The 24,344-nt window shown below is 45.0% G+C and overlaps 1 protein-coding gene across 1 annotated transcript in view; it reads right to left on the bottom strand.

Moving 5' to 3' along the window:
• The window catches only part of LOC126109532 (uncharacterized), a 426,878-nt gene that overhangs the window by 103,989 nt on the left and 298,545 nt on the right, over nucleotides 1-24,344 (bottom strand). Inside the window, exon 4 of the mRNA XM_049914551.1 lies at nucleotides 6,211-6,494. Coding sequence (XP_049770508.1) covers nucleotides 6,211-6,494 — 284 coding nt within the window. The remainder of the gene's footprint in view (nucleotides 1-6,210; nucleotides 6,495-24,344) is intronic.

Raw genomic sequence — 24,344 nt, 5'->3', positions numbered from 1 at the left:
CTTATTGGCAACGTTACGTAGCGCTCTGTATGAAAATCACTGGCTGTGCTGTGTGCAGTCTGTGGCTAGTTTGCATTGTTGTCTGCCATTGTAGTGTTGGGCAGCGGCAGCTGGATGTGAACAGCGCGTAGCGTTGCGCAGTTGGAGGTGAGCCGCCAGCAGTGGTGGATGTGGGGAGAGAGATGGCGGAGTTTTGTAATTTGTCATGAACTGCTATATATATTATGACTATTAAGGTAAATACATTGTTTGTTCTCTATTAATATCTTTCATTTGCTAACTATCCCTATCAGTAGTTAGTGCCTTCCGTAGTTTGAATCTTTTATTTAGCTGGCAGTAGTGGCGCTCGCTGTATTGCAGTAGTTCGAGTAATGAAGATTTTTGTGAGGTAAGTGATTTCTGAAAGGTATAGTTTAATGTTACTCAGGGCCATTCTTTTGCAGGGATCTTTGATAGTCAGATTGCGTTGCGCTAAAAACATTGTGTGTCAGTTTAAGCACAGTCTTGTATAATTTGCTCTAAGGGGACGTTACAAACTGCCATCTGTGTACCTCATTAGAAAACACTGTGTGCCAATTAACGAGTATTTCACTCTCATTTAAATATATGGACGAAAGAGTCAGCCTACAGGAATTGTGAAAAGAACCCTGTCTTCCAAGACCGCGTGCAACGAAGAGCGCATTCTCCACGCGATGGGGAAGTCCACAGGCGTCTGTTGTGCTGCATGTGGCCTAAACGCTGTAGTGTGCGAGTGAGATAGACGAGAACCTACGTCACAGGGAAACCACGTAGAAGCTGTCTGTGGCCGAGGAGACGTAGCAGTGTTAAATATGGCGGACCTAAGATCGGCCATAAAGGGGACATTTATGAAAACTGTTTAATTCTGCAGTAATTCAGGGAATGAGGCCACAGTAATTTTAATGTGACATCCGTCGTACACTTTCGTGCTAATCCCAATAAAATTTGAATATTGTTCATATCTATAATAGTTTAGGATTCACTGTTAAAGTGAAATTAACAAGTTTTGTAACAAAGACGTGAATGCTAAATTCTGAACGCTTTGGCTGATCTTAACGATCGACATTTCATAAAGAAGCGTATCATTAAATATGACAAACGTTGTAAACTTTATTTGTTTAAAAGATACAGTGAATTTAAATTATCAGTATTTTCAGTTAAGCATCAGATCATCATTTCATCCACACAAAACACATTTAACGATGATAACATGACACCTTATAGAATCGTTACGTAATAGAATATTTGTTCTAGGCGCTCAGTCCGGAACCGCGCGACTGCTGCGGTCGCAGGTTCGAATCATGCCTCGGGCATGGATGTGTGTGGTGTCCTTAGAACCGATTGAGGGATTAGTGAACACAGGGTTGACGTAGCGAGATTGTATGTTGTAATCCCCAAATCCTCGAAAAATAAACGAAAAATATACCTATTGAAAAAAAGCTGATAAAAATTCACTTGACGGCTTCCTGAGAGACAATCTCCACTCATTCCAAATTTATAATATATGTGAAGACCAGATGTGGCTTAAATTCAAAGAAATAGTATCGGCAGCAATTGAAAGATTTATACCAAATAAACTAACAAACGACGGAGCTGATCCTCCTTGGTACACAAAGCGGGTTAGAACACTGTTGCAGAAACAACGAAACAAACATGCCAAATTTAAGCAGACGCAAAATCCCCGAGATTGGCGATCCTTTACAGAAGCTCGAAATTTAACGCGGAGTTCAATGTGAGACGCCTGTAACAGTTTCGACAACGAAACTTTGTCTCGAAACCTGGCAGAAAATCTAAAGAGATTCTGGTCCTATGTGAAGTATGCAAGCGGCAAGAAAAAAATCAATGCCTTCTCTGCGTGATAGCAATGGAGATACTATCGAAGACAGTGCTGCCAAAGCAGAGTTACTAAACACAGCCTTCCGAAATGCCTTCACAAAAGAAGACGAAGTAAATATTCCAGAATTCGAATCGAGAACAGCTGCCAACATGAGTAACGTAGAAGTAAATATACTCGGAGTACCGAAGCAACTCAAATCACTTAATAAAAGCAAGTCTTCTGGTCCAGACTGTATACCAATTAGGTTCCTTTCCGAGTATGCTGATGCATTATCTCCATTCTTAACAATCATATACAACCGTAAGCTCGACGAAAGATCCGTACCCAAAGACTGGAAAGTTGCACAGGTCACATCAATATTCAAGAAAGGTAGTAGGAGTAATCCCCAAAATACAGGCCCATATCGTTAACATCGATATGCAGAAGGATTTTAGGACATATATTCTGTTCGGACATTATGAATTACCTCGAAGAAAACGGTATATTGACACACAGTCAACATGGGTTTAGAAAACATCATTCCTGTGAAACACAACTAGCTCTTCATTCACATGAACTGGTGAGTGCTATTGACAAGGGATTTCAGATCGATTCCGTATTCCTGGATTTCCGGAAGGCTTTTGACACTGTACCACACAAGTGGGTTGTAGTGAAATTGCGTGCTTATGAAATATCGTCTCAGTTATGTGACTGGATTTCTGATTTCCTGTCAGAGACGTCACAGTTCGTAGTAACTGACGGGAAGTTATCGAGTAAAACGGAAGTGATTTCTGGCGTTCCCCAAGGTAGTGTTGTAGGCCCTTTGCTGTTCGTTATCTATACAGGGTGTTACAAAAAGGTACGGCCAAACTTTCAGGAAACATTCCTTACACACAAAGAAAGAAAATATGTTCTGTGGACATGTGTCCCGAAACGCTTACTTTCCATGTTAGAGCTCATTTTATTACTTCTCTTCAAATCACATTAATCATGGAATGAAAACACACAGCAACAGAACGTACCAGCGTGACTTCAAACACTTTGTTACAGGAAATGTTCAAAATGTCCTCCGTTAGCGAGGATACATGCATCCACCCTCCGTCGCATGGAATCCCTGATGCGCTGATGCAGCCCTGGAGAATGGCATATTGTATCACAGCCATCCACAATACCAGCACGAAGAGTCTCTACATTTGGTACCGGGGTTGCGTAGACAAGAGCTTTCAAATGCCCCCATAAATGAAAGTCATGAGGGTTGAGGTCAGGAGAGCGTGGAGGCCATGGAATTGGTCCGCCTCTACCAATCCATCGGTCACCGAATCTGTTGTTGAGAAGCGTACGAACACTTCGACTGAAATGTGCAGGAGCTCCATCGTGCATGAACCACATGTTGTGTCGTACTTGTAAAGGCACATGTTCTAGCAGCACAGGTAGAGTATCCCGTATGAAATCATGATAACGTGCTCCATTGAGCGTAGGTGGAAGAACATGGGGCCCAATCCAGACATCACCAAGAATGCCTGCGCAAACGTTCACAGGAAATCTGTGTTGATGACGTGATTGCACAATTGCGTGCGGATTCTCGTCAGCCCACATATGTTGATTGTGAAAATTTACGTTTTGATCACGTTGGGATGAAGCCTCATCCGTAAAGAGAACATTTGCACTGAAATGAGGATTGACACATTGTTGGATGAACCATTCGCAGAAGTGTACCCGTGGAGGCCAATGAGCTGCTTATAGTGCCTGCACACGCTGAACATGGTACGGAAACAACTGGTTCTCCCGTAGCACTCTCCATACAGTGACGTGGTCAACGTTACCTTGTAGTCAGCAGCAACTTCTCTGACGCTGACATTAGGGTTATCGTCAACTGCACGAAGAATTGCCTCGTCCATTGCAGGTGTCCTCGTCGTTCTAGGTCTTCCCCAGTCGCGAGTCATAGGCTGGAATGTTCCGTGCTCCCTAAGACGCCGATCAATTGCTTCGAACGTCTTCCTGTCGGGACACCTTCGTTCTGGAAATCTGTCTCGATACAAACGTACCGCGCCACGGCTATTGCCCCGTGCTAATCCATACATCAAATGGGCATCTGCCAACTCCGCATTTGTAAACATTGCACTGACTGCAAAACCACGTTCGTGATGAACACTAACCTGTTGATGCTACGTACTGATGTACTTGATGCTAGTACTGTAGAGCAATGAGTCGCATGTCAACACAAGCACCGAAGTCAACATTACCTTCCTTCAATTGGGCCAACTGGTGTTGAATCGAGGAAGTGCAGTACATACTGACGAAACTAAAATGAGCTCTAACATGGAAATTAAGCGTTTCTTTATTTGTGTGTGAGGAATGTTTCCTGAAAATTTGGCCGTATATTTTTGTAACACCCTGTATATTTGGAAGTGTGTGTGTGCGTGTCATCTTACAAGTTTTCCTTGTGTAGTGCATGTGACACAGCTGAAAACTATAGTTGCGAATTCTGCCATTAAAACAGGGGATAAATGCGTTCAGAGACAAGTTGACACCAAAAACTAATAATTTTGTTTTACCAGTAAAAGGATTTTCTGTCTTTAGAAACTTTAATAAGTTGTAAAATGTATGTGTTTCAATTCTAAATAAATTCTGAATTTCGAATTTCTTTAATTTGATTTATTTCTACAGAGTTTTTGTCATTTTATGTGCTATGCTGTATCATAAGATACCCCTCGGGGTAATACCGTGCAATGTAACACTGTTGTAAAACAGCTGTAGGAACGTAAATCGATGTAATACAGCAAATATGAAGGCATAAACGTGTGGGGCATTGATTTCTTGCCCAAAAAAAGGTGTCCAGCGTTTCAATTGAGTTCGAAAAATGCGAAATACACTCCTGGAAATGGAAAAAAGAACACATTGACACCGGTGTGTCAGACCCACCATACTTGCTCCGGACACTGCGAGAGGGCTGTACACGCAATGATCACACGCACGGCACAGCGGACACACCAGGAACCGCGGTGTTGGCCGTCGAATGGCGCTAGCTGCGCAGCATTTGTGCATCGCCGCCGTCAGTGTCAGCCAGTTTGCCGTGGCATACGGAGCTCCATCGCAGTCTTTAACACTGGTAGCATGCCGCGACAGCGTGGACGTGAACCGTATGTGCAGTTGACGGACTTTGAGCGAGGGCGTATAGTGGGCATGCGGGAGGCCGGGTGGACGTACCGCCGAATTGCTCAACACGTGGGGCGTGAGGTCTCCACAGTACATCGATGTTGTCGCCAGTGGTCGGCGGAAGGTGCACGTGCCCGTCGACCTGGGACCGGACCGCAGCGACGCACGGATGCACGCCAAGACCGTAGGATCCTACGCAGTGCCGTAGGGGACCGCACCGCCACTTTCCAGCAAATTAGGGACACTGTTGCTCCTGGAGTATCGGCGAGGACCATTCGCAACCGTCTCCATGAAGCTGGGCTACGGTCCCGCACACCGTTAGGCCGTCTTCCGCTCACGCCCCAACATCGTGCAGCCCGCCTCCAGTGGTGTCGCGACAGGCGTGAATGGAGGGACGAATGGAGACGTGTCGTCTTCAGCGATGAGAGTCGCTTCTGCCTCGGTGCCAATGATGGTCGTATGCGTGTTTGGCGCCGTGCAGGTGAGCGCCACAATCAGGACTGCATACGACCGAGGCACACAGGGCCAACACTCGGCATCATGGTGTGGGGAGCGATCTCCTACACTGGCCGTACACCACTGGTGATCGTCGAGGAGACTGAATAGTGCACGGTACATCCAAACCGTCATCGAACCCATCGTTCTACCATTCCTAGACCGGCAAGGGAACTTGCTGTTCCAACAGGACAATACACGTCCGCATGTATCCCGTGCCACCCAACGTGCTCTAGAAGGTGTAAGTCAACTACCCTGGCCAGCAAGATCTCCGGATCTGTCCCCCATTGAGCATGTTTGGGACTGGATGAAGCGTCGTCTCACGCGGTCTGCACGTCCAGCACGAACGCTGGTCCAACTGAGGCGCCAGGTGGAAATGGCATGGCAAGCCGTTCCACAGGACTACATCCAGCATCTCTACGATCGTCTCCATGGGAGAATAGCAGCCTGCATTGCTGCGAAAGGTGGATATACACTGTACTAGTGCCGACATTGTGCATGCTCTGTTGCCTGTGTCTATGTGCCTGTGGTTCTGTCAGTGTGATCATGTGATGTATCTGACCCCAGGAATGTGTCAATAAAGTTTCGCCTTCCTGGGACAATGAATTCACGGTGTTCTTATTTCAATTTCCAGGAGTGTATTTGAAAAATGGCTCACGTGCACGGTATTTCCCCGCTCTCCCCTACGTATCCCCCTAGTTGTTTTGCACGGTGTGGTGGCCCACCTGGTGGGGGTGGTGGGCGTGGCGCTCCCGCAGGCGCCGCTGGTGCAGCAGGTGGGATGCGCAGGGCTGCGGCGTGCGCACGCCGCGCACGGCCGAGCCGCGGTGCGCCACCGAGTGGTGCGGCGTCGACGTCTGCGACGCCTCGGCCGACGCCGCCGCCGGCAGCAGGTAGCGCGACGCGGGCTCGATGTACAGCACGTCGTCGCCGTCCGCCGGCGTCCACACGTGGCCGTCGAACAGGCCGTCCGCCGTCGCGACGCCCCTCACCACCGCAGACTCGTCACCTGCGCAGTAGAGATGGGGGATCCGCTCTTGAACTGTTTCATAGAGTTGAATCTTTCAAAGGAGTGAACAATCAGTGATTCAGAAAAAAAGAACGGTAGCTCCAAACGTTTCCCACGGCAGAGTGAGAGAGAGAGAGAGAGAGAGAGAGAGAGAGAGAGAGAGAGACGGAGCATATGAGCGGCGCCTCTGCTGGTCAGAGCACAGTGCACGCCACACAACACAGCAGGCGCCGGCCTCTGCCCTGCTTCTACCCTGGCTGCCTGCATTGTGCAGTGCCCCATTGGATTTTGTGTTTCACATATGCCGTGCCGTCTCTGTGCGTCGTTTGCCGCGTGCAGTGTCTGGCGCAGCTTAACTTCGCATCGCACTCTGTCGGTGATCGTTTCAGTCGCACGTCCTGCCCTCTGGGCAGTTGATGCGAGCAACAGGACAGAGAGCCACCTAGCGGATAACATAGGAACTACTTTCAACAACCTGCTCGCAAGGGAATGGACGATTTGTCTCAGAGCGGGTGAGTTCACCGCTCCCCCCACCCTCGGAACTCACCCGCTCAACGCTCACCCCACCGTTCTCGACTCTAGCCAGAGCGTTGAGCAAAGCAACTCAGGTGACATTCTGGTCTCTGCGGTCTTAGCTCACGCAGTAGTACAGCTCGCGGGTCGACCTGCCCGACTCAGTGCTTCTGCATCGGAGTCCGTCTCTACTGGATATTGTTCTTCGTAGTAATACCGCTATGTACATTACATTATTATGTTATGTATACATCATTTGTTTTTATTTTATTTTTATTTGTTTAAACTGATCAGATTAGGTTCCTGACGACTCCTCTTACTATAGGATTTTTATTATGGACACTCGAATTTAAGCTTTAATTACGAGCGAACCGATAAACGTATCGCAAAATGTGATACACCAATATTTTCCTTGTTTTATTCTGCGTAAGGCTATATGCAGCACTTTCGTTTTACAGTAAAATTTATATTTTTTTTTTCTTATTCTGGTACGGATTTTGCGATTTTAGGCGTCTTCGGAAGGAAACGTTCACTTTAAAAATATATGGCTTGCGATGTATTTGTATGAGGTTAATGAAATTTTAATACATTATAGCCAAATATATTGTTAATGTAAATCTCAAGTTACAACATTTTCCGATCACCCAAAAAACCACGATAGTGCAAAATAAATCAATAATCAAAAACTTTGTCATATCGTGGAAATTTCAATAAACAATACAAAATTCTTACTCATTATCTATGTTACTTCAAAATAGGATCAAATAAGATCAAAATACAGGTATAGTACTGGAATAAACCAAGTTTAAAGGGCAATGTGCCTTCCATTTATTTTCTATTGTAAATGAGTGGTGAGTCATGAAAAAGAGCTAATTCATTTCAGGGAGTGAACAGTTCTGATCCGATCTCTGAAAAGAACAGTTTTGCCCATCTCTACTGCGCAGGCACACTGCAGACACCGACTACATCACACTGCGCTACAGCTGCTCACCAAAAGTAGGGGGGGGGGGGGATAAGGGAACAAGCGGCCTGGTACTGGGCAAAACAGGGGAATTATGAGAAAATTGTAGACATCGTGGGTGTAAGGGTGGAGGACAAAAGGGAAGTAAGGAAAAGAGGGGAGGAACTTTTCCAGGGGTCTTGGGAGATAGAAGAAACTGGACGTAGAACTTTCCAGCAAACTCGTTCATCCTTGGGGACTAAAGTGCGCGTCATTTACGACGGCGGCCGAGTTTAGGTTCGTTCTGCGCATCTGACGTTACAAAACACAGTCAGCCAATGAACAGAGAACGACGTTGCCAGATCTCGACTGCAGTGCAGAGAAACGTTCAGTCATAAATAAAGTAATAGAACAAAAGCAATGTCTTGATGGCAGACTTTCTATAAAAGTAAGTTTGGAAAAAGCATTCTTTATACCAACTGTTTCATATTCTATTAATGAATTAAATCAAACAAGCAATATCCCTCCTAATTCAGGCGATAGCAAGGGAATTCTTTCTCACTAACCGCTTTTTCGCAATAAAGAACAGCGGTAATTGTTTATTTCCTATTGTACTTCGACAAAACGTGAGTCCTTCATAGTCATACCAACAGTGTTGGTCGATATTTTGCTCCACTCTTTAAATTACTCCAAGTACTATACTACACGACGAGCTGTGTTAGTGTAACGGTTAAGCTGTTTGGCTGCTAAGCAAAAGATTCCGAGTTCAAATCTTGTTCGGTGCTTAATATTTTCTGTATTTAAAAACAATATCGAAGTGTCTTACTTCATGAATTTTATTCGTTTGACTGTAATTTTTTGAAATTTCTAGTGGCAACTAAATTCGACCATACGGAAAGTATACACTGTGGACTTTTACCTCTGCAAACTCTTCAAAATTTCGTGCAATGTTTTACTACATTTAATGCTGCACAATAATTGCGTTGAACATCCAAATAAAATTAAGACATTTATGGGGGGGAAGGTATCAGTCAAGAAGATGTGTAAAAAATCAAATTTTTGGGCCTTATCGAATGATAAGTGTGTCAAAGCAGTCGGAGCACCATGTGTCAGCACAGGCGAGCAGTGCAGTGATGACAAAATCGCGCACAGCGCGGAATGCGGGGAGCACGTGTCTGTAGCAGCGAAAGGGTTAATGCGGCCGTGGTGGCTTTACTTCATAAACTGCGCGCTCCCCCCTAAACGTAAGTTTGCGAACTATAGTATACTATACTATGGCGGTGCTTCTCTTAGCGCGTACAAATGGCAACGCAGCAGTCTCCCGGGTCTGGGCGGGCATGCGCGAACCGCCAACATAAAATAATTTAACTATAATTCACTGCTGATCGTTCTTTTTTGGGAACCGTTCATTTTTACTCGTTCACCGTTCATTTGTGCTTGGTATATGGTTCTTATGAAAAACTGGAAACTAGTAGTGTGGGTGACTGAAGGATGGAGGGCACCAACAGCGGGCACTTCCCTCGCCCCTGGAGCATAGATTTTTTCTTCATTACAGAATTCTTACACACTATTAGAAGTAATTTCTGTGATTCTGCAGAACCTCTCGTTTAGCCAACTGTAGCCTTGTGTGGCTGATTGCAGGGAAATAATATAGAGTGGCGCACGGAAAACCGGTCCCGAGTACAGACTGCTCGACGATTACGGACGATGTGTTGCCCGTTACGAGCAGATACAGCAAACAGACAAACATGCAATAATTAGGCAGTGAAGCAATAACAAGCTAATGCAAGCAACAATTGCGAAACAATCGATGACGATGTGTTGAGAGCTGGAGAAGAGAACATGAAAATCTCACGCGACGCGCATGGGCTACAGCTCATGTAGTCTTGTAAACCTGTTGGTGGCTGTTTCCCAACTTAATAGACCACAAGTGTCTTGTATAAAATTCTTCGTTTCTACTTCCACTACATAGCTATGCTACGTTGTACACCCTATATATACTTCACGTTGTCTCTGAGTTCGTAAGTGAAGTAGAGACTTTATGGAAGCATAAAATAAAATGTGGTTTTCTCATACTTGCGTCACACGCTTAGTAAAAATTAGGTTTTTATGTTGCATTATTAAAATTAATGCATCAATAATAATTAAGTTCGCAGTAATGAAGTTTTTGGTTTTAAAGCTCCTTCTGAACAAATGTTTTTGAGATAATAAGTAAATACGATTTTATGGCAATCTATGTCTTTTCAAATGGAGAGGCACCGCTTTCCCTACTGAGCCAAAACGACTAACAAACAATCCATTTTTTTTCAAAGAAACCGAACTAGCAGGTAATGCCAATTGGAAACAACCAAACTTAAAAATAATTAGAGCCTTCCTAAATGTAATGTTTTCTATGAATTTTCTTACACTAATAATTAAGCAAATTATTGAAAGTTAGCTGATAAATCAAGTCGATGAAACCAAAAAGTATATGAATAACAAAAAAAACTTGCCTTGTTATAAGTATGTCTTCTGCTGTTCATCGATATAATGAAGTGAGCTGATATGCCCTTTTGTTACCTGAAAAGACGTACCTATTACATACAACGTAATTTTTATGTAATTTACGTAACTATAAAATACTTTTCGATTACCGGTCGTGGACGCTGTATAGACAGAACCAAGTGCAAGAACAGTTTGGAACACATGTAAAATAGGCGAGCGCAGTGAACGAGACGAACAACTGGATACTGAACTAACTAGGAGCAGTCGGCAGTGGAACTGAGACGGCCGAGGGAGACCGAGACTGAGACGAGCACGCGACCGAGGCTGGAACGAGAACTGCCGAAGTGACCGCCGCGACCGAAGTGAACTATGAGCCGATCGTTCCTTGGAATTCGTTCCTCGGTCCTTTCGTTCATCTTGGTGAACCGCTCCTTTGCACCCGTTCGTTCGCGAACAACCCATCTCTATACCAGATGTGAGGGAGCGCTTGGACATTAAATGTTTTGAGCCAACACGAGGATTGATCCATTTTCTCACTGGCCATGGACCCCACCCGACATGTCGATTTGGGAAGAGGGCTATACCCGCGTGTGACTGTGGCGTGTCAGAGGGTACTCCCGACCATGTGGTTTACGAGTGCCCCCTCTTCAATGATGTTGCGTCTACATTTCGAGACAGACTTCCAAACCACGACACATATCAACTGCTTAGTAGAGATGGGTAGTTGGCGAACGAACGGGTGCAAAGGAACGGTTCACCAAGATGAACGAAACGACCGAGGAACGAGTTCAAGGAACCTTCGGTTCATAGTTCATTTCGGTCGCGGCGGTCTACTTATAGTTCCCGGGAACGAGGAACGATCGGATCATAGTTCACTAGTTCACTTCGGTCGCGGCGGCCACTTCGGCAGTTCTCGTTCCAGCCTCGGTCGCGTGCTCGTCTCAGGCTCGGTCTCCCTCGGCCGCACTCGTCGTTCTTCGCATGACCACCTGTCTCAGTTCCACTGCCGACTGCTCCTAGTTAGTTCAGTATCCAGTTGTTCGTCTCGTTCACTGCGCTCGCCTATTTTACATCTGTTCCAAATTATTCTTGCACTTGGGTCTGGCTATTCAGCGTCCACGACCGGTAATCAAAAAGTATTTTATAATTACGTAAATTACATAAAAATTACGTTGTATGTAATAGGTACGTCTTTTCAGGTAACAAAAGGGCATATCAGCTCACTTCATTATATCGATGAACAGCAGAAGACACACTTATAACAAGGCAAGTTTTTTTTTGTTATTCATATATTTTCTGGTTTCATCGGCTTGATTTAGCAACTAACTTTTCATAATTTGCTTAATTTTTAGTGTAAGAAAATTCATACAAAACGATTTTCATGCATCTTTCATATACAAAACATTACATTTAGGAAGGCTATAATTATTTTTAAGTTTGGTTATTTCCTATTTGCATTACCTGCTACTTTGGTTTCTTTGAAGAAAAAAAAAGAAAGTGGGTTATGGGTCATTTTGGCTCAGTAGGAAAAGCGGTGCCTCTCCATTTGAAAAGACATAGATTGCCATAAAATCGTATTTACTTATTACCTCAAAAACATTTGTTCAGAAGTAGCTTTCAAACGAAAAACTTCATTACTGCGAACTTAATTATTATTATTATTGCTGCATGAACTTCAATAATGCAATATAAAAACCTAATTTTTACTAAGCGTGTGACGCAAGTATGATGAGAAAACCACATTTTATTTTATGCTTCCATAAAGTCTACTTCGCCTACGAGGTCAGAGACAACGTGAAGTATATATAGGGTGTACAACGTAGCATAGCTATGTAGTGGAAGTAGAAACGAAGAATTTTATACAAGACACTTGTGGTCTATTAAGTTGGGAAACAGCCACCAACAGGTTTACAAGACTACATGTGCTATAGCCCATGCGTGTCGCGTGAGATTTTCATATTCTCTTCTCCAGCTCTCTATACATCGTCATCGATTGTTTCGCCATTGTTGCTTGCATCAGCTTGTTATTTCTTCACTGGCTAATTATTGCATGTTTGTCTGTTTGCTGTATCTGCTCGTAACGGGCAACACATCGTCCGTAATTGGCGAGCAGTTTGTACGGGGGGGTGGGTTTCCGTGCGCCACCCCATATTATTTCGCTGCGATCAGCCACACAACGCTACGGTTGGCTAAACGAGAGGTTCTGCAGAATCACGGAAATTACTTCTAAAAGTGTGTAAGAATTCTGTAATGAATAAAAACTCCATACTCCAGAAGGGGGGGGGGGGTACCCTCCATCCTTCAGTCACCTACACTACTAGTTTTCAGTTTTTCATAAGAACCATATACCAAGCACAAATGAACGGTGAACGAGTAAAAATGAACGGTTCCCAAAAAAGAACGATCAGCAGTGAACTAGTTCCTAAGGATGAACTAGTTTGCCCATCTCAACTGCTTCGACGTGAGGACACTTTCCAACTGCTAACTACCTTGGCCAACGGGGTATCACGGAAAGTTTTAACAGAATACTTGAGGGACATGAACTGAATAACTGTGACAACCGGCACTGATTGCGTCCAGAGCCCTATTCCCATACCGCCTGTGCGTGGACTGGCCGACTTTCCACCATAGTTGGAATCCGCCACGTGCAGGATTAGGGGGAGCGGGGGTCAGTGCTACAGATAAGGACATTGTAATGGTCGCCTGGTCGTAGATATTGCTAATTGCTATAATCGCACTATTTCACACCCATTTACGGAGCTTGTTAGCACTTAATGTTAGGTTGGCGCCATTAAAATGCATTGTGTTGTGGTAATCGCTGCTACTTGCTGGATCGCTGCTGTGTCTCGATGCTGATGCTGGCTCTACATCTGGTTGTCTAGGGTTAAAAACATGCGATCCCGTGTTTTTTATGTGCTTTTGATGATAAAGAACGAGCGAAACCAACAAATATGTAAACTTCAAATATTTATTATTCTGGTGGCCATCTTAATTCCACTGTCCACCAAAGACCATGACTCAACACAAAGTAGTACTTCCGTTACATGTTCTTTCCATTGTTTATCCACCTCAAACAAAAACACACAAACACACTTTACCAAAGTGACATTCCGACTGCCTCTCGACCGTTCTTGCTGCTTGTATTTATAACATTGTCAAAGAACTACTAAAAGGAGATATAGTTTACAAGTCACATGTACATCTGTTATCATAATTTGTGCAGAAAAGTTATTAATTTGCATCGAGTGACATAATTTAACATGTTATTAAAATGACAGACAGATTTGTTGACTTGACAGAATAATTCTTTGTTACAAAAAGGCCGTTTTTTAGAAGTTTGTCAATTGACTTCTCTAATTTGCATAAATAAGTAAATAACATGAATTATTAAGAATTACATTGGTTTTCGTCTAAAAGAGGATTGATTTCGTGAATGCTGAGTGAAAACGCTCCTAGTGAACAAATAGGTTTCACTGGGTGATTTTTATTTAAGGAGATCCAAAATACCTAAGTTGGCCACTATTTTTCGTACTTCATATTAATTATTTACGATGAACTTAGTGTTTTTACATGATGACATTTGCTGTATCAGTGATCAAGTGATATTAACTTTTGTGTGGGTCAGTTACTCAGTATAATTTAATGGGTTGACTGTTTATGCAGACATGTTATGCAATCATTGTTAACATACACAATAACTTTTCTATAATCATAAATACTCGTTAAACTGGTTGAATTTGGAGGGTATCGCATACTTCGGTACAGTAAAGCCTTTAATATGTTCCGTTACAACATGCACCGGATATGACGTAGGATAAGTTAGTTTGTAGGACTTAGTTCAGGAAAATTATGCTAGGGAACTGCAGCGAATCAGCATCGTGGTCTGCCCAGTGCCATGGGAACGCTCTTCGGGTGTAGCTCGATGAGCAAGGCTATCAAAGTAAGTTTATATCTCTCACTGGCACACATGTGACGCTGCAGGCGATAGGAACTAGTTATAAGAAATAGATGTAAGTCCTAGGTACTAGACATTAAATGCCCATTGTATGTAATACTAACTGAAGCTCACCTAAAAATTGTAACTAGCTGCAATATAAGTACCAGTTGTATAATTATTATGACCCACTAATCAGATAGGGAAGTGGGTTAATATTGTATAATTATTATGGTTTGTAATAAAAATTAAAAAAAAGAAAACATAGATGCGAGGGTCACTCCTAAAGAAATGCACACTATTTTTGTGAAAATACGGTTTTCATTCTGCATTGTGGAAGTTTTACAGTGTGTAGATACATCCTTCCCGCTTGTTTCCAAACTTAGTTCAACCTGTTCCCGTGAGTGGCGCCGTCACAGCATGTCTTCAAGATGGCTGCTACAATTGACGTTCGTCAGAAGCAACGTACTCTCATAGAATTCCTGTGCTGTGAAAACGAGACAGTGGGAAACATTCACAAGAGGTTGAAGAAGGTATACGGAGATGGTGCTGTCGATCGCAGTTCAGTTAGTGAGCAAGCAGGTTACGCGATGAAAGCGGGCACGGCAATATTGAGGATTGTCCTCGCAGCGGCAGGCCTCGTGCTGCACACACTCCAGACAATGTGCAGAGAGTTAACGAATTGGTGACTGCTGACAGACGCATCACAGTGAACGAATTGCCACGCTACATTGGGAAGGAAATGTCTGCAGAATAGTGGAAGTGTTGGCGTTAAAAAAGGTTTGTGCCAGGTGGGTTCCCAGGATGTTGACAGTCGCTCGCAGAGAAACAAGAAAAACGGTACGCAGCGAACTTTTGGAACAGTACGAGAATGGTGGAGACGAATTTCTTGGAAGAATTGTGACAGGGGATGAAACACAGCTCCATCATTTTTCACCAGAGACGGAGAGGCAATCAATAGAGTGGCATCATGCAAATTCACCCAAGAAAAAAACATTCAAAACCACACCTTGTGCTGGAAAAGTTATGGCTACGGTGTTTTTCGATTCCGAAGGACTCTTGCTTGTAGACATCAAGTGGAACCACCATAAATTCTGATGCATATGTGACGACACTGAAGAAACTTCAAGCTCGACCGAGTCGCGTTCGACCACATCGGCAAAAGCAGGATGTTTTGCTGTTGCACGACAATGCACGACCCCATGTCAGTCAAAAAACCGTGGAAGCGATCACAAAACTCGGATGGACAACACTGAAACACCCGCCTTACAGTCATGACCTGGCTCCATGTGACTATCATTACATTGGGAAATTGAAAGACTCTCTTCGTGGAACTGGGTTTGAAGATGATGACTCCCTTGTGCACGCTGCCAAACAGTGGCTCCAACAAGTTGGTCCAGAATTTTACCGTGCGGGTATACAGCCGCTGGTTCCAAGATGGCGTAAGGCAGTTGAGAGGGATGCAAATTATGTAGAGAAATGAAAATATTGTTCCTAAAGGATGTATCTACACACTGTAAAACTTTCAAACATGTAGCATAAAAGATGGATTTAAAAAAAAAAGTGTGCATTTCTTTTGCAGTGAGCCTCTTATATCGATTAATGATACTTTTTCCCAAAAATATCGATAAATATCGGCGACAAATTTTTGCACCGATGTTTCGATATCGAAATAGCAACATCGAGAGCCGGAATTTTTATTTTATATTAAGGGGGGTAGGACGTCAAACGGGCCGACTTGGAGCACGAGAGGCACCACAGGACATTTTAATTTCCACTGTCTATACTTTTACAAATAAATTCATAAATCTTTGAAAGCATGATCAGGAAGGATTCGGGATTCATACTCACAGCAGTGGAAGCTCAAAAACGTAACAAAATACATTTTTTTACATGTGAAATTTCATCATTTTTTTCACTTACTACTGCCTGCATTTGTTGCTATCGGTACATTTTTCTTCCTAAGTAAGAGAGATTCTTCGATGAATTTTGCAGGCACCGCACAGGCCTACTGCTGTGATACACGCTGGCATTCCTTCGCTACAGCATAGTCTGGGGCCGCTGGCAGAGCTGCAGCGCAGAGAGAGTCTCTCTGTTAACTGGGTGTGTGTCTCTCCTATGGGCAGTGAGGCGCATTTCCTCTGGTTTTTCGGGAGACATTCGCAGTTTAGTGTTTTTGCATTGTATAGCTGGAATCAGCCAAAACAAATTCTGCTCGTCACGTCTTTCATGCGACGCCCAACATAGATGAAAAGCATCGGTTTGTTTTCAGTGACAATCAAAATGATTTTTTAAGAGCAATTTTAGGTGCCCATTCGACAGAGCGGCCCCAAAATAGTCTAGTGCGATATACCTTTCATATAAGTGTATTAAGAGGAGCAGTGAAACAAGAAGAATAGCCAGTACTACAGCGGCAACAACAGCGCACTGGCCTGTGCTGATGCCACTGCCATGCAGCAGCGCTGCTCAGTGGCTGCTGCAGTACTGGCTATTCTTCCTGTTTCACTGCCCCTCTTAATACACTTATACACTCCTGGAAATGGAAAAAAGAACACATTGACACCGGTGTGTCAGACCCACCATACTTGCTCCGGACACTGCGAGAGGGCTGTACAAGCAATGATCACACGCACGGCACAGCGGACACACCAGGAACCGCGGTGTTGGCCGTCGAATGGCGCTAGCTGCGCAGCATTTGTGCACCGCCGCCGTCAGTGTCAGCCAGTTTGCCGTGGCATACGGAGCTCCATCGCAGTCTTTAACACTGGTAGCATGCCGCGACAGCGTGGACGTGAACCGTATGTGCAGTTGACGGACTTTGAGCGAGGGCGTATAGTGGGCATGCGGGAGGCCGGGTGGACGTACCGCCGAATTGCTCAACACGTGGGGCGTGAGGTCTCCACAGTACATCGATGTTGTCGCCAGTGGTCGGCGGAAGGTGCACGTGCCCGTCGACCTGGGACCGGACCGCAGCGACGCACGGATGCACGCCAAGACCGTAGGATCCTACGCAGTGCCGTAGGGGACCGCACCGCCACTTCCCAGCAAATTAGGGACACTGTTGCTCCTGGGGTATTGGCGAGGACCATTCGCAACCGTCTCCATGAAGCTGGGCTACGGTCCCGCACACCGTTAGGCCGTCTTCCGCTCACGCCCCAACATCGTGCAGCCCGCCTCCAGTGGTGTCGCGACAGGCGTGAATGGAGGGACGAATGGAGACGTGTCGTCTTCAGCGATGAGAGTCGCTTCTGCCTTGGTGCCAATGATGGTCGTATGCGTGTTTGGCGCCGTGCAGGTGAGCGCCACAATCAGGACTGCATACGACCGAGGCACACAGGGCCAACACCCGGCATCATGGTGTGGGGAGCGATCTCCTACACTGGCCGTACACCACTGGTGATCGTCGAGGGGACACTGAATAGTGCACGGTACATCCAAACCGTCATCGAACCCATCGTTCTACCATTCCTAGACCGGCAAGGGAACTTGCTGTTCCAACAGGACAATGCACGTCCGCATGTATCCCGTGCCACCCAACGTGCTGTAGAATTGTAAGTCAACTACACTGGCCAGTAAGATCTCCGGATCTGTCCCCCATTGAGCATGTTTGGGACTGGATGAAGCGTCGTCTCACGCGGTCTGCACGTCCAGCACGAACGCTGGTCCAACTGAGGCGCCAAGTGGAAATGGCATGGCAAGCCGTTCCACAGGACTACATCCAGCATCTGTACGATCGTCTCCATGGGAGAATAGCAGCCTGCATTGCTGCGAAAGGTGGATATACACTGTACTAGTGCCGACATTGTGCATGCTCTGTTGGCTGTGTCTATGTGCCTGTGGTTCTGTCAGTGTGATCATGTGATGTATCTGACCCCAGGAATGTGTCAATAAAGTTTCCCCTTCCTGGGACAATGAATTCACGGTGTTCTTATTTCAATTTCCAGGAGTGTATGAAAGGTATATCGCAGTAGAGTATTTTGGGGCCGCTCTGTCGAATGGGCACCTAAAAATACGCGTAAAAAATTTTTTGCTCCTGACGGGAAACAAACAGACGATTTCTGTCGGCACTGCGTGTAGTACGAAAGATTCTATGAGCAGTGTTTGTTTCCGCTGACTCCAGCTACACGTTGCAAAAATGATTTTGCAAATATCTGTCGAAACAGAGAAAAATGCGCCGGCCGGAGTGGCCGTGCGGTTCTAGGCGCTGCAGTCTGGAACCGAGCGACCGCTACGGTCGCAGGTTCGAATCCTGCCTCGGGCATGGATGTGTGTGATGTCCTTAGGTTAGTTAGGTTTAATTAGTTCTAAGTTCTAAGCGACTGATGACCTTAGAAGTTAAGTCGCATAGTGCTCGGAGCCCAGAGAAAATGCGCATGACAACTTTTACGAGAGACACCTAGTGTATAGATTCTCTTACGCAACCCTTTAATAAAGTATAGATCGCTAGTTCGTTTTCCGCACCTGGAAGGGAACAGCGCTCCGACAAGCCATGCTGAACTGGCGTACGGCTACAGCGCACAGTCATGTGACACAGTGGTCAAGCGGCACAGACAGTTCCAGCTGTGAAACTTCCTGGCAGATTAAAACTGTGTGCCGGACCGAGACTCGAACTCGGGACCTTTGCCTTTCGCGGGCAAGTGCTCTACCAACTGAGCTACCCAAGCACGACTCACGCCCCGTCCTCAACAGCTGCGAACCGCAGAGAGCTTCTGTTAAGTTTGGAAGGTAGGAGACGAGGTACTGGCAGAAGTAAAGCTGCGAGGACGGGGCGTGAGTCGTGCTTGGGTAGCTCAGTTGGTAGAGCACTTGCACGCGAAAGGCAAAGGTCCCGAGTTAGAGTCTCCGCCCGGCACACAGTTTTAATCTGCCAGGAAGTTTCATATCAGCGCACACTCCGCTGCAGAGTGAAAATCTCATTCTAGTTCCAGTTGTGCTCCCGTGTTACACTTCGTTCCTTCCCCCTCCTCTCCTCTCCCCTCCCAACCCCGCTAACAAATGGAACCCAATGACCGTGATGCCATATTGTTTGGTCTTGGCAGCATCTGACTCCATCCTACATACAGCTACGAATCAAGCAGTCACTTTCAACGTTGATTAAGGCAGGTGCTCCAAATAAGGCCACTTTAAGATTTTACTTCTCAGCTGATTACCTTGAAATTTCGCATGCCTTTAGAATAGCTCTTTAACTGCGAAGGAAAAAATCTGGCCATTCAAAACAGATGAAGTATATTCGAAACTGAAATTTCAAAAACGTAGTAAATGGCCTTTTCAAGGAATGAAAGAAGATTGGGGTTAAGGTCACGTCGATATCGATGTTATTAGAGACGTAGAAGCTCATATCGTGTCAAGGGTGGTCAAGGAAATCGGCCATCCCCTTTCAAAGGAACCATCCCGGTATTTGCCTGGAGCGCTTTACGGAAATCTCGGAAAACCTAAATCTGGATGGCCGCACGCGGGTTTGTGCCGTAGTCATGTAATGCAACTCCATGTATCCAATAAGGCCATGTCTAGGGAATGATGAGTTGGACACAGTGAAATGCTGAATAAAAAAAGTTTATTACATACTAAGAGAAAAGCAGTAAGTAAAATTCAGATTTTTCAGACTGAGATTTGAACTGCACTATTTCATACCAGGAGCACAAGTAGTTCCCAAGAGGTCTCTCTTGAGGACCCCAGCACAGAGTTCATGCATATACAGTCCACTGAGTCGACAGAGAATTATATCTTCTAATAAGTTCTCAGTGCAGGTTAAACAACACCAGTGTGTAGATGCACCTCGTTGTGAAGTACTGAGACTTGGTTCAGAGATTTTCCCCGAAGCGTCCTTATTGGCCTACACACAGCTTTTCAAGTCCCCCTCGATAGCTGTGCGGCCAACACGTCGGATTGCTAGCTGAAGAGACCCGCGTTCGATTCCCGACCAGGTTGGAGATTGTCTCCACTTGGGGATCGGTTCCTGTGTTGTCCCTCGTTCGTATCGTCACAACTGACGTTTCACCCTTCAGATGGTTGTATAGGCACATGCAGAATAATAATAATAATAACTTTTCGTTCTTATCAAACATTTTCTGCCATTTCTCACAAACCCATCTTACAATAACTCAATGGTTTCAAAACTGCTATAAATATGCTTCAAAAGAATCACAGGTTCACTAATTACTCCAGAATTTAGCAAAAACTTGCTTTAGTAACTAAGCACAAAAGCTCCAAAACGGAAGATTCACGTCTGCTGCTGAACATCGTAAAACATGGCGCCTTTCTTCTCTTTTGTCACTAGGACGCCATTTGCGGTCATCTAGGTGCTGTCATTCGACGAATTTGATAGGAATTTTGTAAAATAAAGGGAACTGACGTTATTTGGCGCATCTTAGTCGAAGCTAATCGTGCGGATGCACCTGAGCAGAAAGGGGATTACCACAATCATAACAAAGGAAAAGACCAAAGTCGACTCTTAAATTGCAATATATTCTGCATTCAAGACCTACTGAACAACAGAAAACGGATATGAGAATTGAGAGAGAGAGAGGAAATCACCATTGCCGACACCCCTGTTTCCCGCTCAGCATTCGCGCGTTGCGGGTTGCCTGCCTTTGTCCCGCAGGCGCTCCTCTTTCGGAGACTGTTGACGCGCCTTGCTGTAGCATCGTACGCTATGGACGCGGAATTCACTACAAACAGTTTGTTGACAGGCAAAATACTAGCAGGCGCCACCAGGGATTACCGTTCATACGCAGCATGCACAACAGCAACGACGCCACTGCTACTGCGGCAACTACAGGGACACTATAAACACACACATAAAGTGGCCGATGCTCCTTTGATCATAGATAATATACACAGGCAGCCGACTTTGCAAGAATTCGCTCGGGAAGTACTGTCACCTGTTGACTGTCATGAGACATGAATTAGGCGCTCACATTACAGCAGAAAGTTTAGCTTCTTATTAAAAGTATATGACTACTATACTTTGAATGTGGAGTAGATTGAAGTGTGGCGTGATGCCGTGTGTTAGCCACTTGTTACAACATTCAGGAAAAAAACTGAAATCGACAAGGAAAATGTTGTGGCGTATCTAGACAGCCACGCCACTCGGAAGTAGCCGAAATGCACGCGTTACACACGCCGGCTGGCGTGAGGTCTGAAACAGGATACGTAATGAATGCTATAAAGAAAAGTACGTAGCTCCAGGAATACTTAACTTTAATCCATCATTTGTATACAGCATTCTTGATGATACAAGTGAGACTCTCCAGAAATGGTTAATGGCGCCTTGCTAGGTCGTAGCCATGGACTTAGCTGAAGGCTATTCTAACTGTCTCTCGGCAAATGAGAGAAAGGCTTCGTCAGTGTAGACGCTAGCAACGTCGTCGTACAACTGGGGCGAGTGCTAGTCAGTCTCTCTAGACCTGCCGTGTGGTGGCGCTCGGTCTGCGATCACTGACAGTGGCGACACGCGGGTCCGACATGTTCTAATGGACCGCGGCCGATTTAAAGCTACCACCTAGCAAGTGTGGTGTCTGGCGGTGACACCACAGAAAAGACGAGAGTTCCATTTGTATTATTTTAGATGCTATGAAGCGATTTCAAATTTTCTTGGATGGATATTCATTACCGAAGTTAGGATCCTCTAAGCTTTGCACACTTGTTTCCTTCCCACTTAAAATATATTTTAGGTAATTTCACTGCAGACCTGGAAACTGTACCTTATACAGGTAAAATCCAGAAGAATTATTTATCTATGTTTAGAAATTTTAAAGAAAAAGTATTGTAAAACGATTTGACAGCAGCTGATTTTCGAAAGCGAAGCTTCTTTTATCACGAATACTAGTATTTTCATGCAATTATTAATTAAACATAGATAGATCATGAGCCAGAATTTGTTAATTGATGCCGGCCGCTGTGGGCGAGCGGTTCTAGGCGCTTCAGTCTGGAACCGCGTGACCGCTACGGTCGCAGGTTCGAATCCTGTCTCGGGCATGGATGTGTGTGTGATGTCCGTAGCGGTCGCGCGGTTCCAGACTGAAGCGCTCGGCCACACCGGCAGGCACTCCAAATCACAAGCAGCACATGAACAGACAGTAAGAGACAGAGAAAGTATATCAGGATGATAAATGTTCAATTCACTATGTAAATGCAGATGAAAATCTAATAATCTTAATTGAGTGGAACACTAGGGTACGGTAAGAATTGGAAGACAAGAGTTATGAGAGAAAATGGGGTCGGTAATAGGAACGACGCACGAGAAAGACTAAATGAACTTTGAAGTAAATTTCAGCTAGTAATAGCGGATACATCATTTAAAAATCGATTGAGCAGGGGGCATACTCGTACTTCGAAAAGCCTTGGAGACGCAGGAAGATTCCAGCTCGATTACATCAGACATTGGATTGTAAGGCGTTCCGAGGATCAGATATAGTCTCGGATCACAATTTAGTAATGGTGAAGAATAGGCTGAAGTTCAAGAGACCCGTTTCGAAGGATTGATACGTTAAGACTTGGGACACATAAGTGCTGAAAAATGATGTGTGTTTGAAGTTCTCTGAAACTATAGATACTGCGATAATGAACACCGCAGTAGGCCGTTCAGTCGAAGAGAAATGGACATGTCTGAAAAGGCCAATCACAGAAGCTGGAAAGCAACACAAAGGTACAAGAAACGAAACTGCGAAGAAACTATGTTAAAAGAGGAAATACTTCAAATGATCGGCGAAAGCAGGTACAGAAATACTCAGGGAAATTCGGAAATACAGTTCAGGTAAGAATGATATAAACAGAAAATGCAGGGAAGCTAAGCTGAATGGCTGCATGAAAAATGTGAAGAAATCGAAAAAGAAATGATTGTCGGAAAGACTGTCTCAGCACACAGAAAAAGTCAAAACAGCCTTCGGTTAAAATAAAAACAAAGACGTCAATATTAAGAGTGCAGTGGGAATTCCACTGTTAAATGCAGAGGAGAGAGCGGACAAGTGGAATGAGTACACTGAAGGCCTCTCTGAGAGGGAGGGCTTGTCTGATGACTTGAGAGAAGAAGAAATAGAAGACAGGTGTACAAAAATGGCTCTGAGCACTATGGGACTTAACATCTGTGGTCATCAGTCCCCTAGACTTAGAACTACTTAAACCTAACTAACCTAAGGACGTCACACACATCCATGCCCGAGGCAGGATTCGAACCTGCGACCGTAGCAGCAGCGCGGTTCCGGACTGAAGCGTCTAGAACCGCTCGGCCACAGCGGCCGGCAAATGATCATTCTGGTTGGTGTATAGAATCTACGAGGCTATTGACATACTAACAAACTTCCGTAAAAAAATCAATTATGCAACTCAGCAGATGAAAGAGGCAGGTAAGTGCGAGATCTACCGTCCAGACAGCTTAACAGCTCCTGTATCCAAGTAGCGGACAAGAATGTTCAGATGTGTGTGAAATCTTATGGGACTTAACTGCTAAGGTCATCTGTCCCTAAGCTTACACACTACTTAACCTAAATTATCCTAAGGACAAACACACAGACACCGATGCCCGAGGGAGGACTCGAACCTCCGCCGCGATCAGCCGCACAGGCGGACAGGAATAACACAGGTGAATGTAAAACCTGTTAGATGACGCTCAATTTGGCTTCAGGGTGAAGGAACCAGAGAGGTAGTCGTGGCGTTGCACCAGATAACGGAAGCAATGTTTAAGAAAAACCAAGAACTTCATAGGACTTGTAGACCTTTCACAGAGGAAGACTGCACTGTAGTTCCTTCTCTAGATTGAGGATAAATGGTAGATATCGAAATAGACGACAGAGGGATAGAGAAACAATTAAAATCGCTCGAAAGAGGAACGGCCGCTGGACCTGATGGGATACCAGTTCCATTTTACACCGAGTACGGAGAAGGAACTTGCTCCCCTTCTTGCAGCGGTGTACAGCAGGACTCTAGAAGAGCGTAGCGTTCCAAAGGATTGGAAAAGGGCAAAGGTCATCCCCGTTTTCTA

This window comes from Schistocerca cancellata, chromosome 12, assembly GCF_023864275.1.
Source record: "Schistocerca cancellata isolate TAMUIC-IGC-003103 chromosome 12, iqSchCanc2.1, whole genome shotgun sequence".
NCBI classification, from domain to species: Eukaryota; Metazoa; Arthropoda; class Insecta; order Orthoptera; family Acrididae; genus Schistocerca; species Schistocerca cancellata.
The sequence above is the reverse complement of the archived record's forward strand: the minus strand, read 5'-3'. Positions and strand labels throughout refer to the sequence as shown.